The 14815-nt window shown below is 34.0% G+C and overlaps 1 protein-coding gene across 7 annotated transcripts in view; it reads left to right on the forward strand.

Annotated features, from left to right (window-relative positions):
* Positions 1-14815, forward strand: part of p115 (General vesicular transport factor p115) — a 72488-nt gene that overhangs the window by 28765 nt on the left and 28908 nt on the right. For 6 of the 7 annotated variants that reach the window (XR_011335688.1, XR_011335689.1, XM_069843854.1 and 3 more), the window contains 2 exons: positions 5641-5676; positions 11782-11892. Coding sequence is in view for 5 of the 7 variants with exons in the window: in XM_069843854.1 (XP_069699955.1) it covers positions 5641-5676; positions 11782-11892 (147 nt within the window). In the remaining 2 variants the exon portion in view is untranslated. The remainder of the gene's footprint in view (positions 1-5640; positions 5677-11781; positions 11893-14815) is intronic. The other variant, XM_069843856.1, reaches the window with a different exon arrangement.

The following is a 14815-nucleotide window of genomic DNA, read 5'->3' on the forward strand; positions in this document are numbered from 1 at the left end:
CTGCTGTCAAAAGATCTGAGAGTTAGAATTTATAAAACAGTTATATTACCAATTGTTCTGTATGGTTGTGAGACTTGGACTCTCACTTTGAGAGAGGAACAGAGATTAAGGGTGTTTGAGAATAAGGTTCTTAGGAAAATATTTAGGACTAAGAGGGATGAAGTTACAGGAGAATGGAGAAAGTTACACAATGCAGAACTGCACGCATTGTATTCTTCACCTAACATAATTAAGAACATTAAATCCAGATGTTTGAGATGGGCAGGGCATGTAGCACGTATGGGCGAATCCAGAAATGCATATAGAGTGTTAGTTGGGAGACTGGAGGGGAAAAGACCTTTGGGGAAGCCGAGACGCAAGTGGGAATATAATATTAAAATGGATTTGAGGGAGGTGAGATATGATGATAGAGACTGGATTAATCTTGCACAGGGTAGGGTCCGATGGCATGCTTATATAAGGGTGGCAATGAAACTGCGGGTTCCTTAAAAGCCATTTGTGAGTAAGTAAGTTATTTCTTATATAGAGAAATGTTTAGTAGTGCCACCCACGGTTGAGTGAATGACCAGTTTGTGCCATTTCTACCTACAGAGCTCGGATAACTTATGAATTATTTATGCTTCCTGAATAAGTGACTAGTAAATGTTGAATAAATATTAGACTGATTATGTTGCTGCTGCACATAGCATGACTTTTTTAATCGCAATGACAAAAATTCATATTTTGCTCAAAGTCTCAGTATCAGTTGTGTGTAACATGACATTATTTTCTCTATACTTAAAGTGAGAATTATTTAGGTTCAGTGTATAAATAACTTAATCTGTAGAAGACTCCACAGATTCTTCTTGGCATTTCAAGCTATACTGGTAATTCTCACCAGTATGACTTTAATTTATTTCGCAAGTATAACAGATTCCTGAACAGTCGTGGTTAGAAGTTTCATTGTGTAAGAATAGGTTTTAGAGTAAGGGGCCAGACACTTCTGTTCACATGTAAGTCCTAGTGCCATCATAGTTTTGAGCTGAATGAATCATTTACTAGCGAAACACTGTAATAATTTACCATAATTTGCTTGTATTCAGTACGTGACTAGTACAAGATAGAGTGGATGCATGAAAGGAAAACCTTTTGGAATAGGAGAATAAAGTAAACATAGAGCTGTAATCCTTCCTACTTTTTTCCACTGTATTCCTTCTAAGGTTGACTTTTATTGTAAGCACTGTGATTAGGATTAAAAATGTCATTAAATTAAATCATGAATGTAGATATATTCAGGGGCGGCTTTCGAAGAGGGGCTGCAGAGCTGCAGCACCCCCAGACATTTGTGGCTCTTGTCTCGTTTTATGTTGTGAAAAACATTTATTATACAGTCTCTATTTAGCGGCTCGAATGTTTAAAAAAAAAATTCGCTCTCAATGACATGCACGCAATCGTTAGTGAAGTCACTTCCTCCCCTGGAGCTGCCAGTTTCGTCTCAGATGCTTTTACCCCTCCTCCCTGCTGCCCCTTGCCGTGAATCCAGTTTTTCCAGGCGCTGCAAAATTTGCAGCTGTTTGTCAGTAGTGCTCAGTTTTAAATACATTTTCTTTAATGTTGTGAGTAGAATAAGTGCAACAATGTTTAATTCTGTACATTACTGTCATTGCAAGTTATCTTGAACCTTACATCCCCTAACTTTTCAAAAAACGTTGGTTCTTTTACCTTATGGCTCTCTACTGTAAAAGAACTTGGTTCAATACAAACATCATCTTCTCTGGATACTCCGGTTTTGAGAGGAGAACATAGTTTCGTAGCAAGCTTTAATTAACCTGTAATGAGTAAGTATTTAAATATAATCGTGTGTACACTCCTCTCTCATCCGGGCTGGGGACCGGCAATGGAGGAGTTACTACAGCTATTTCTGTACATTATATAGGCCTGCATGACTTACCCCTTCAGCTAATATGTACATATTCTTATAACAATATTTTACAGGCTTATTATTTGAGTTTACATTAATTTACAATTATACACAATCCATATCCCTATCATTGCTGCCATAATCGCTTGTTCCAAAATTAATTATTTTGCCAATGGCATCATCCATTCGGAATTATCTTCTTAATCGTAGGTACTACTTTCTGAACACGATAGAATTCTTTGATTGTATCCCGAATAACATGTTGATCGAAGTCTTCCACTTCAACTTTACACAAGTCTAATTCTGGAATGAAATAATATGTTTAGTAGAACTATAAGAAAATAATTACTTGCAACAGTAATTCATTATGTCGCTCTCAATACACACACTATTGTACATAACTATCATAGCAATAATTTCTAACATTACATACCTATTCTTTCCCGGACTAGTGTGAGGTTCATTCGGTTGTTATTCAATATTATTCTTAATTCTCTTCACGGAACTAATACTTTTGCCAGATTATTTAGCCTCTCTCTCATATTCCTTATCAAGAGGTTCCAGCAAATATTTGTTTAATTTTTCCTCCTCGCAATGCATAATTTTATTATATTTGCGATAATTTCTCTTTCTGGGCTATGTTACTTTTTCTCCGCAGTGGTGTGATTTCACCATAATTACTACCCTGTGGTTGCTGCTCCATGTTAACACTACTGATACGCAGTGAAGGAAATAGCTCTATGTTTCTTGACAAGAGATTATGCTGCGGAGCATGCGCAAACAACTCAGTTGGCTCCACCCGCGTTACTCGCTTCCTTCCCTCTGCCCCTCTGTCCCCGCTCAGAAGGTTCAAGATAACTTGCAATTACAGTATTTACAGTCTATTCAGTTCAGTACCTTAACAATTCAGGAGAAATATGAAATTAAGTGCCCATCAGTTGAATCTCATAATGGAAAGAGCCGCTAAACAAAATACAAAGGCTCGCATATTTTTTGATAATTTATCCAGTATCCCTGCTTTCTTCTCTCGATCTGTATTAGATTAATGTGTTTCAAAGACAATTCCATCAGCTGGGGCAACAAGATGGATTTAAAATAAGAACAGTAAATGTTGTTCATGAGAAGAAGGAGCCATTGCTAGAATGTTTTCAAACCATAATGGAATCTAAAACATTTAACATCACAATAAATGAGGCAAGCGCCCTGGTGCGTACTCTTGAATATCCTGAATTCAATTTCTGGCTGTTATTTTTTAAATTTATTGATGTATCATGTATATATATTATACAACCAACTACAACATCGCCAGTTAGATATTTCTAAGGTTCAAATCTGCATATAAAAAATTAAATTATGGTTTATTTAATGACACTCGCAACTGCAGGGGTTATATCAGCGTCGCCGGTGTGCCGGAATTTTGTCCCGCAGGATTCTTTTAAATGCTAGTAAATCTACTAACATGAGCCTGTCTCATTTAAACACAACTTACAAGGTAAGGCGCATGGAACTAATCTTTAAATAAAGTAAGTTGCTTGGTTTATTTTTGTATGCAGCCCCCCTTAATTCAATACCCACGAGCCGCCACTGGATATATTAAAACTGTTAGGAGGGTTAAACTTTTACATGTAGTTTTTAAATTCGGCGTTAGTTACATTAAATTATTTTGCCTGTTTGTTTTATTTTCCTACTAACATTTATTAGAGGGAAAAGATGAGAGGGATGCAGTGGTAAAAGGGAAAAGAGAGAGAGGGACAGAAGGACGAAGAGAAGGTGAGAGAGAAAGAGTGGTGGAGGGTGAGAGAAAGAGAGTGTCTTTTCCCACCGCCCCTCCAATATAAGTACATACAGATGTGTATTTAAAATTCCAGTAGCTTATTTATAAAAGAATTAATGCAAATATTTTAAAAATCAGTATACAGTGATTCACGCTTAAGAAGATCCTGTATAAAATGTTCTTCCATGTAAAACATTGAAGTTGTTGGGCCCCGAAAATAGCTATGTAAGAATAAAGGTTTTTATTTTTTGTTTAATATATTTCCCGTATAAAAAATTTCCCAGATAAGAAGGGCAAGTTTCAGAGGAACAACCTAATATTTTGCTCATTTAATATATTTGGATGGTTCTGAGATCACTTGTTCACATAAGGAACTTTGAATTCTGTAAGAAGTGATTAGTGGAAGCTCTAAAATATTCAATCTATCTTCTGAGAAATCACATATATAAAGTAAATTAATAACACAATAACGTTAATTATATTTCTTAAGAAAGCATTTTCATAAAATTGTACGTATTTACTAATACTTGTATATTTGGTATACTTTTTCCTTCAGGGCAGGAGAAGTTTGTTTACATACTGTATTATTCTGTATACTTTAGCATTTTCTTTTGTTAAAAATGTTTATATCAAATGAAAGGCATTATCGATTGCAGAAAAGCAAATATTATCAACAAAGTGGAAAGTCACTCACATATTATATAACATGTATCAACTTAGCAAAGGAGTTAGGTTTACAATTTTCAGTCTTAAATAAAATAATGGTGCATGAAAAATGACATTTTATAGCAAGGTGGGAATGCTGAACCAAGAAGGAAGAAGTTAAAAAATTCGAAATACGAGAAAATTGAAACAGTGCTACTAGAATAGTTTCGTCCATGAATCCTATTGCAGGTCCAGTATTATGGCAAAAAGCTGAGGAAACAGTTTTAAGACTAAATATATAATCAAGATGTATAAATATTGACTTTAATGGTTGCATTGATTCAGAAAACTTTCTGAACTGAGTTATAAAACCATAAGTGAATAGGCAAAAAAAATGTTATATCCACTGATGATTTTGTTATTGCATACTTATCATTTAGGTATTCCCAAATTATCAATTCACATCTAATTCAATTTTCATTTATATTCCCATAATTCTACATTTTACGGACAAATATAACCTCAACAAAGTGGAAGTTTTGGGTCTTCTTAATTGGAGCTTGAGGAGTAATTACAAATGTCTTCGAAAATTTTAGATGACATTTCAACCTTCCCATAACTCTTCGTGATGATATTGTGTTATCAACGGTAGAAAAGTTTTTTTTTTTTAAATCATCATTTTAGTCAGCAGTAATGAGAGTGTTAACTTTTATTGATTGTGTTTTCATTTGTATTCTTTTAATTGTTTTTTGTGCTAAATTGTTATTTCCATATATTTTTGCAAATTGATAAAGTGTACTGAGCCCTATCGAGCTACCTCCATTGGAAGGCTATAAATAATAATGTTATAATTTCGTTCAATTTTTTATTTGCTCTTTTAAAATGTTTTCCCTCGTAAGAAATTTATATGTGCTAGTCCTTTGGAAAACATCTTAAGTGGGAACCACTGTATGTTATAGTGAAAACTATTCTTAGTATTGTTTCTCACATTCTTTTGAAAAGTACTTAAATTTTATGGTAGAACTAATATGTTATATGAATTAACTCTTTAAATGATAATTTATGCTTAAAACATAAGGTTTATATAGGAGAAGCCTTGGGAGGTATTTGTATACAAAAAGTTTTTTTTTTTTTTCTAAAGACATCGAGAAAGAATGATGTATTGCCCACATAACCAACTTTGTTTTTCGTATTTTGGAATATTGTAATTTTAGTCTCCTTGTGCAGACTGAATATTTAAGTGTGATAGGTGACTAAGAAGAATAAGCAGCTTTATTTTTCGTGAGCCACCTCTTATTATAGTTTGTTTCTGTCCCTGCAGATTGCTGCAAGTGGTGGGACAGGACTTTGCCCCTTGGTATGTGGAGCATTGCACTGCATGTGTAGAGTAGCAAATGTATAAATCTGATTCCACAGAAGGCCTCTCTTTACATAACATAGTATTGTTTGCCAGGATTAAAATAATTGGGTATGCTTTTATAGTCATAATATTAATAAAAGTACTGTATTTACAAGCGTAATTTTCCCCTTTTTCTTAAAATTCGAAGGCGAAAAATCGAAGAGGGGAAAATTACGCGAGAACTAAAGAATATTGAGAATAATTTGGACATGAATAACATCAAACAGTTCGTGTACTAATCAAATCAATGTTTAATATTAAATAGCTACAAATATTCATGTAATTTCAGTAATTATGGACAATTTTGTGGCTTTTCTTTTTACTGCTTTATATAAGTTCTAATGCCTTTTGTCTGACCTTGAGTAATTTCGTATTAATGTGTTAAACTTCGTGCATAAAATGTTCATATCAAAATTAGTTAATTCCTTAATTATGTAAGGAAAATAAACGTACATGTATTTTACACTGCACTGCTTTCAACAGGCAACAAATTCAAATCTTCTTCCTTATTGCCATAGAAATCATGGACCTTTTTCATTATAGAAGGGATGACTAAAGACCTTGGGTTTCCCACGTTTATTTTTTTATACTTGGAATCTTCAATGAAAGACACTCTTGAAGGGAAGGAGAGTGCCCAATTTTGTTTAAAGTAAGAGGGAGAAATTACGCGAAGAAAATAAAGTTCTGAAAAACATGTTCTAAAAACCTTGGGGTAGAGGAAGTTACTCAAGGGGGGAATTAGGCGAGTAAATGTGGTATTTTAAATATTGCTCGCTGCATCCTCAGTGGTGTAGTGCTTACCAATCTTGCTTCTTGCAGCAGAAAGGGACTCATCTGATGGCAAAGGAATTTTTGGATGAACAATCCAAAGCAAGCTCCCTCCAAAAGGAAAGTAAAGCTGAAGGTCCTACATCTCATCTTAAGACATTCAGTTAATTTATGTCATAAGCAAAATTATTAATTATTCTAAAATGTCAGGATGTTTCTTATTGTATAATTTAATGTAGCCTGCAGTTCTTCTTAAAACCTTCATTTCAGTGGCATTGATTCGGTATCCATTACATTTACATATAGTCCAAGCTTCATTACTGTACATAAGAAGGTCTTGACATGGTTTTATAGTTTGATAAACATGATTTGTGGGTCCGCTAAGCAACTTTGCATTAATTAAATGGGAATGTCCGTCAGTTTGCTTATCAATGTTACAATGTTATAATTTACAAGATATTTGAATATTTACAACATTATTTTAAAGTGTTGAATGTTTTTGGCATACATGCACTCATCAGAACACGTAACAATTGACATTCATACCTGTGTTACATGTTCTGATGATGGCATGTTACGCCGAAAATGTTCAACACTTTAAAAAATAATGTTCTAAATATTCAAATATCTTTTATTTATAACATTGATAAGAAAATTGATGGACATTCCCATTTAATTAAAGGTTTTATAGGCTTTAATTCTAGTATGTCTTTGAATGAGAGAATGTTTGAAAATATTATTAAGAGCATTCGTTGCATGAAACTGTTCAATAATTTTGCTGATACATCTTTTTCCAATTCATAGCTTAAATGGCAGCCTAGATATTTAAAACATGAAACTTGTTCTAGAGGTTTATTGTAAATGTAGTTTTTAGTACGAAGATGATTTTTTTTCTTATGAAACCAATTACTTTACAAACTGAAATTCCATCCCATATAAGCTCCAGTTATTGAAAAGCTGATTGGACTCCATCTTCTGAATCACCAATAATACTTTATATCTGTAAACATAAATGTATCTAGCTTAAAATTTCTGTTAATACTGAAGTTTCCATGTCTTGTTGATTTAACCTTTTTTATCATATATCCACATATATAGGATGATTCACGAAGTATAACCAGCGCTTTGGGAATCATTTTGACCAAAAATGTTGTATGAACACGAGTCTAATTATTAACTTTTTATTTACTTGTAAAAATCTATATTTCATATTGTGAACGAGGCTTGCAACATGTTTCCATCTTAATACGAACAGTATGGCCTGCACTAAGGAGAGTGGGGTTCCCCTGTGACGTAAAGTATGGGCAGAGGGGTAGGATAGGTCAGGTCTGATGATGTCGATGCTGTCGATGAGTAGGCCTAACATCCATATTTCGCAATGTTACTTTGGAAGACGTCCCTTTAGAGACCAGACAGCATCTAATAAATTATCAAACATGATGTTGCTTCTCCTCACTTTTCTCGTGCAATAGCAGCTCACAAACAAGAGAAAATTACTTTCCCATATTGTGAACACTGCTGCACTCCCCAGCCATGCCAAACTATGAAATGGTACATGCAGGATTCACATCTGTGAGGTTAAGTGCATTGAAGTGGAAGGAGGAATATTTGAAAATCTGCTTTCGAACTGAGGTATGCTCATTTTCTGTTTGATACAGTATTTCTTAATAATATTTGTGTCTTTTTAATGGAATCGCTTTAATTCTGCCCACAACCTCTTCTAAGATTCGAACAGCTGCAGCTCCTTAAAGGGGCATTGAACAAAAAAAAAATTATTTTTTCATTTGTCATAGACCAGTGGTTCTCATACTCATTAGCACTGTGGATCCCCTTTCCATTGATCATTTTTTTTTGCGGACCCCTACAAAATTGTCAATGGAATGATTGGTAGGTTAGATTTGTTTGTTTGTTTACTTATTCTGGTGTAGTTCAGGCCATCAGGCTTTCTCTTCCACACCACTGGAAATACAAATACAATAATAAAAATAAAAAGAAAAATCACACTATAAACAAAGTAAAGTCACACAAAAATATACACAGATTACAATCACAAAAACTTTAAATGAGTGGTTAAGTATCATAATTAATTATGTTCTAATTAATTAATAAACATAAACAAGAAACTTACAATTTTAATATAGAGTAAAAAACACAAATCAGCACTTCTAGCAATACCTAAAAACCATGAAATAAGACAAACTTTTCCAATTTAATTTTGAATTATGATAAAGTCCAGCAGTCCCTGTCGTTATTAGGCAATGAATTCCAGAGGCAAGGTATTTCTACAGTATAGGAGGATGAGTGTAAATAATATTAATATTAAGTGAATATGAGTAGTGGTATTTGTTACATTTTCCAAAATTGGATCAATATAGATGGCATATTTGAAATAAACAAAATGTAAATAATATTATAATGTCTTCAAAAAAGTAGGCCTTCATTGATGTGTTACAGCAGAGTTGATATTAAAAATAGTAAATCAAAACAATACTCTATTTTCAATACTTTCTTTGTATAATATTTTTGTTCTGAGAAACAAGTCGGATATATTTTTAAAAGTTTCACTACTTCAGTGAGAATTATGGAACTTTTTTTTTTTTTAAATGTCTTTAAATTTGGGGCCAATGTTAGTTATCTTTAATCTCAAGTCTGTTGCCACATTTACTCGGTTTGATACACGAAAGAATAGAAACACCTGCTCATACAAGTAAGTCGCGGGAAAGTCATTAAATGTTTCAAAGCTTGTTCTGAGAGTTCTTTATATTCCGCATGAATTTTCAGCTGACATTGTTTAAAAGTTTTTCCAAGCAGTGTCACACAATAACTCAGCAAGCAGATCCTTCTTTTCGGTGAGACTGAGAGTCTCCATATTAAAAAAAAAAAGGGATTTTGAATGCACACATTGTGTTCTTAGAATTAGGAACTGAAAAATAATCTCCGAGTTCATCTTCATCCATATTATGATTGTGTTTTAAAAAGCTAGTCATTAACTATAGACAAATCAAATAAAATGTCGAATTTATACCAACAGAAAATACCCTTGAGATATTGCCACAAAAAAAAAAAAAAAAATCGTTCTTATTGTCTTACATTGTGTAATAATAATACAATGAGGCTGTCGACAACAGCTGAATGAATTTAAAAGTTATACAAATAACAGCCAATGCTCCTATTCCCACATAAAAAAATCAAAATCTTCCTGAAGGAAGAAAAAGATAATAATAATAATAATAATAATAATAATAATAATAATAATAATAATAATAATAATAATTTATTTATACTGGCAGAGTTAAGGCCACAGGGCCTTCTCTTACACTCTACCAGGTTACAAAGTATACAAGCAGTTGCCTATCCAGAATATTCGTGGACCCCCAAATGAGCTTTGTGGACCCCCAGTAGTCTGCGGATCCCACTTTGAGAACCACTGTCGTAGATAATAGGGAGCTGATGACAGACAGCACTGAAAACCGCAACTCATAATATCAAACAATTCTCAATATACGAGTGAAGGAATTTTGTCCACTACTGCTGCTGACGCCACACTGCTGAACCTGTGGCTTGCGTTGTGCGAGCTCTCGCCAGATTAACACGTTGTTATGAAAAGAAAAACAGTATTTTTCGCGATTTTGACATGAATTGTAGTGAATGTAACGTGATTAATTAAAGCAAGAATGGACTCGCTGCAGTGCAGGAGTGTAACGCTACATGCTTCATCAGTACTCACGTTTAAAGATATGTTATTTTAGGCTGCAAGGGATAGTGAAGTGCATTCCATAACCTCTCCTATCCAAAACCCAACCTCAACCTGCTCATGGTGCAACCTACTTTTACAAATGAGGCTCTGGGGACCGGGTAATGGCGTATAACCACACCAGCAGAAATAGAGGAAATGCTATTTCATCTCTTATGCTGGCCTGCCACTGTGTAGAAATGTTCCGCAAGTGGTGCTTGTGAGAAAGGTCGGTGGACTCTAAAACTCCTCCCGGCCATTAACCCATTAACCAACGACAGGTGTGGTCCTCCAGTCATACTGGGGGTTTACGTGAGTGGGTGATGTAACCACCATTACAAACAAAAAATTGGTGCCCACTTAAAAAACGGTTACACTTATGCTAATTTTAGAACGCTAATGGCTTCGTTGCCAAAGCTCGGCATTAGATAACAACAACAGATATGTTATTTAGAAAGATCTAGTTTGCGCCATTGTATGTATAATTAAATGCATGTTGTATAGATTATATCATCTGAGAATGTTATTTTTAGTTCAGTATTCTTTTAAATATTGATCATCGATCCCTGTTCATGTGACATTTTTCGCCCAAATGACCTATAGAACTGATTCCTAAGGCACCAGTCATACTTCATGAATTACTTTGTGTAATAAACAACAATGGAGATAACTATTTAACTGAATAAATTACATACTGAGCCACATCCGGTTAAATATATTATAATAATTGATAGGATGTAGCTAGTAGGTGATGTATGTAATGGAGGGGGAAAGGCACTGGCCACCCACCCCATTATCTCCTGGCCTAGTTGCCTCATAAACAGTACCTTCTTGGTATCACTTGTGAGGTTCAGATCTGTCTTCGGACAGTTGGCTAAACAACAACAATTGATAGGATACATTGGGTTGAACTGGTAATAGAGTTTGAATGATGGTGGAATAACTAAATGTGTGTTTATTACCAGTCTGGAGAGCAAGCAGAGAGTAGGAAAACTAACGGTGAGAAGGAGGGATGGTGTGGATTGGGATGCTAACATTTGATGTGAGCTAGAAATGGTCAGTAAATTTGGTCGACAGCCTTCTCATTCAAATGCATTTTTCTTTTATCTAAGATACGAGAATCCGAACTTTACTTTTCTTCTGAAGAATGCCATGCAAATATGCTGCTGTCGAACCTGACTCTAACAGCCAGAATAACAATCTCTCAACCATAGAGGACGACTACTTATAATCACACTTCCCATATATACAGGAGAAGTTTAGTAATTATGTAAAAGTAAGTAATGTGCGAGTTTTCATTATCTGGAAAATGAATGGTACTGCCACAGTCTTATTTTCATAGATTGCTGGCTATTGTGGCATGATGGAAAATCCCACAATGTTTGTGGCTTATCGTAGCAACATTCATGTTTCCGTTTGACATTACTTTCCCCACGTGTTCACTTGTCTACCATTTTCTTTCAGTTGATAAAGTATTGTTATGTAATGTGGGAGACATTTTATGAAGGAAGAATGAAATTTTTTATGAAACCTCAGGTTCATGACCCTTTATCTGATTGCAGACTGGCTCAAACGAACATGACGACAATGAGGAGCTGGTGCAAGGGATGTGTGCTTTCCTCATCGGGATTTGCATAAATTTCAATGACGACACTGTCACCAGTTTCTCAAAAGTAAGTTACCTCACTAACTACCCTTACACAATCATGTAAGTAAGCGCACAAAACTTAGACGTGGTTTTTTAGCTGTGTTGAATTGTAGTAATTACTGGAAATGCCTCATGGGCCCATCCGCTTTATCTAGCTCTGCATGCCTGCAACCATTCGACTTTTTCAACTTTCCAGACACGCCACTTCAATATCTCTGTGTTTCTAATAAAAAAAAAAAAGAGGTTCATGAAGAGACCCATTTTCTTATGTGTTACATAAGTTTTCTAACAATAATTTCTTTTTTACATGCTGGTGGCTAGTAGTGCTTGGTCCTCTATGGGCTGTCGCACACTGGACGATGATGATAATGATGATGAAGATTATTATTATTATTATTACTAGTGGCTTGTGCAGCAAATGCTGCAAACTAAGTTCATTAGACATTCAAATAAACATTTTTCAGATTTATTTTCAATGAAGAATACCAGACATTCGGAAAGTTATTTGCTTCCATAACAATGAAAATTACTTTCTCTCGAGCCAATACTGAAGAGAGCCACGCATATAAATATCTACACCACATCACCATTAAATATATGAAAAAGACCCAACCCCACTTGATTAATAATTATAAAAATATTTGATTTTTAATAATATTATCTTACATAAGTTTTATAGCTTTCAGTAACATATACTATATAGCCGCCACTCAGTAAAATATAGAAATCAAAATCTAATTTAAGTTATTCTCTACATCTACTTATATAACCCCAAAACGTTTCACTTTCATATCATCAGTATAGCATTAATATGTAAAATTAATGAAAAATAGTCGCATCATGGCATTAATTACAATAATATTTCATTTCTAATGGTAATAATGTTATCGAACCACCTCAAGTTTTGTAGTTTTTAATATCCAATACACAGCTGTACCCAGAAAATTACACACCACAGAATCGAACCTGTAAATTATTTTTAGTAAGTTAAGTTTTTAATAACCAATTTAATTTGAGCTCTAAATATGTCAGCATTCTTGCAGATCATGGCCTTCGTGTAATATTGTTTACTGTAGTATGTGTTTTGTTTTATTCTGAAATGCAACACGGCCGACTTGATGCTTGCTTCGCTTCTCCTTTACAAAAAAGCGAAGGGCATATCAAGTCGGCCGTGAATGCTATTAGCTAGTTCTCAAAACTGACGACAGATGGATTTTGGAAAATAGGAAAATTATGTTTAAAAGTTGACATTTCACTGAAAACTACTATTTTTCCGAAAAACTTTGAGTTCCAAGCTTCAAAATGAGGGGTCATTTATTAAAATCCGTCCAGCTGTTTTCCGTAATTTCCATTACTAGTTCAAATTATATATATATATATATATAGATTATTATTATTATTATTATTATTATTATTATTATTATTATTATTATTACTACTATATATTTTTTAATTTTTATTTGTATTACCAATTTTAAGGGCCATTACACGACTTCTTCCCAGTCCTCATTCCCTCTTCATCATCACTTCTCATCCATCATTTCCATCATCTGCCATCTGTCTGACGAAGTAGCACACTTGGCAAAGCTGTGCCCGGTGGGAAAAACAGTAAAGCGAGTAGTAGAATTTCATTGAAAGACTCTGCGACTGGAGAACATTATAAGTGGACTTCTTAATATTTTGAAGGATAGTTTAGATCAGGGTTGTCAAAGCGCCTGCACTGTGTGCTCTCAAGAGCTCGCACAACATTTCCTTAAGGGTGATGATTGTACTTTATCTTGCAGATGCGATAAGTGAACCTTGTTGGATTTGTATTGCTTGTGGTATAAACACATAGTACAGGCACTTTGACATCCCTGGTTTAGATAATGAAATTGAAAAAAAAAAAAAACAATAATAAAAAGACGCAGAATTCAATTCATGATCTTCTAAAGCGGAATTAATGATTTAGATGATAAAATTTTGTACACAACTTATAACTAACAATACATTACCAGTTCTTTTATTTTATATACGTACAGTAGTTTAACTCATTATTTATATAAAAAAGAAGCCTCTCCTTATTAAGCAACCACTCCTCTAAAAAAGATCAATTTTTCATAGAATTATCAGTGGTCGTTTAATACAGGTTTCACTGTAGTACCATATCTACCATTTTGTAGCAGTGCCCACAAACCTGTTTTTAATAATTTCTTTCAGCAGCTAAATATTCTTATATCTTCATAGCGATAAATCTACTTGAAAGTTGAAAATATATAGTTGGCAGTGTAACATTGATAGGTACGAATATTCAGCCTTGTTTAGCATAACAACTTGTATTCTTTATCACACATTGCTACGTAACTAATGGATATTGAATAACAAGTGAGAAATAAGTAAAAGGACTGAAAATCTGAATAAATAAATCATTAAGGCCATTTTAAAGATGCGAGTATAATATCAAGTAAGGCTTTGGATTAGTTCAGGGACAAGTAACATACGTGAAGTGTGATAACTACAGACCAGATATACATGGTGGACTGTCAGTAATGTCATTAATTTCAAGGGGTCATTCTTTGAGTTATTTAAAACAAAAAAGTTTAATACAATTTTGCTTTTGAGAAAAAAATGATTTTATATGAAACATTTTATAGCATATTTTGGGAAAGCTGCTGAATTAATTCTCAATATGCTCAGTCAGTTTAAGAGAGGAGTGTATTATGATAATAAATGATGGAAAGAATTTTAGTTTTGTCCTTTAAATATGTAGAAATTTGATCCAAACCAATAGAAGTTTTCGTTCTGCAAAGGAATTTTAAATCCTGCTGCACTGTGACAACACTGTAAAGATGCCCGGACAGATGCAGCTCACGTATGCAAGGAGTGGGTGTTAGTTTCTAACGCAGTTGCTTTTAAATATGGCTCGGGAAATTTGATTTCTTGTATGTAAGTTTACCAATTACTACTTT

Source organism: Periplaneta americana, chromosome 13, assembly GCF_040183065.1.
Source record: "Periplaneta americana isolate PAMFEO1 chromosome 13, P.americana_PAMFEO1_priV1, whole genome shotgun sequence".
Classification (NCBI taxonomy): Eukaryota; Metazoa; Arthropoda; class Insecta; order Blattodea; family Blattidae; genus Periplaneta; species Periplaneta americana.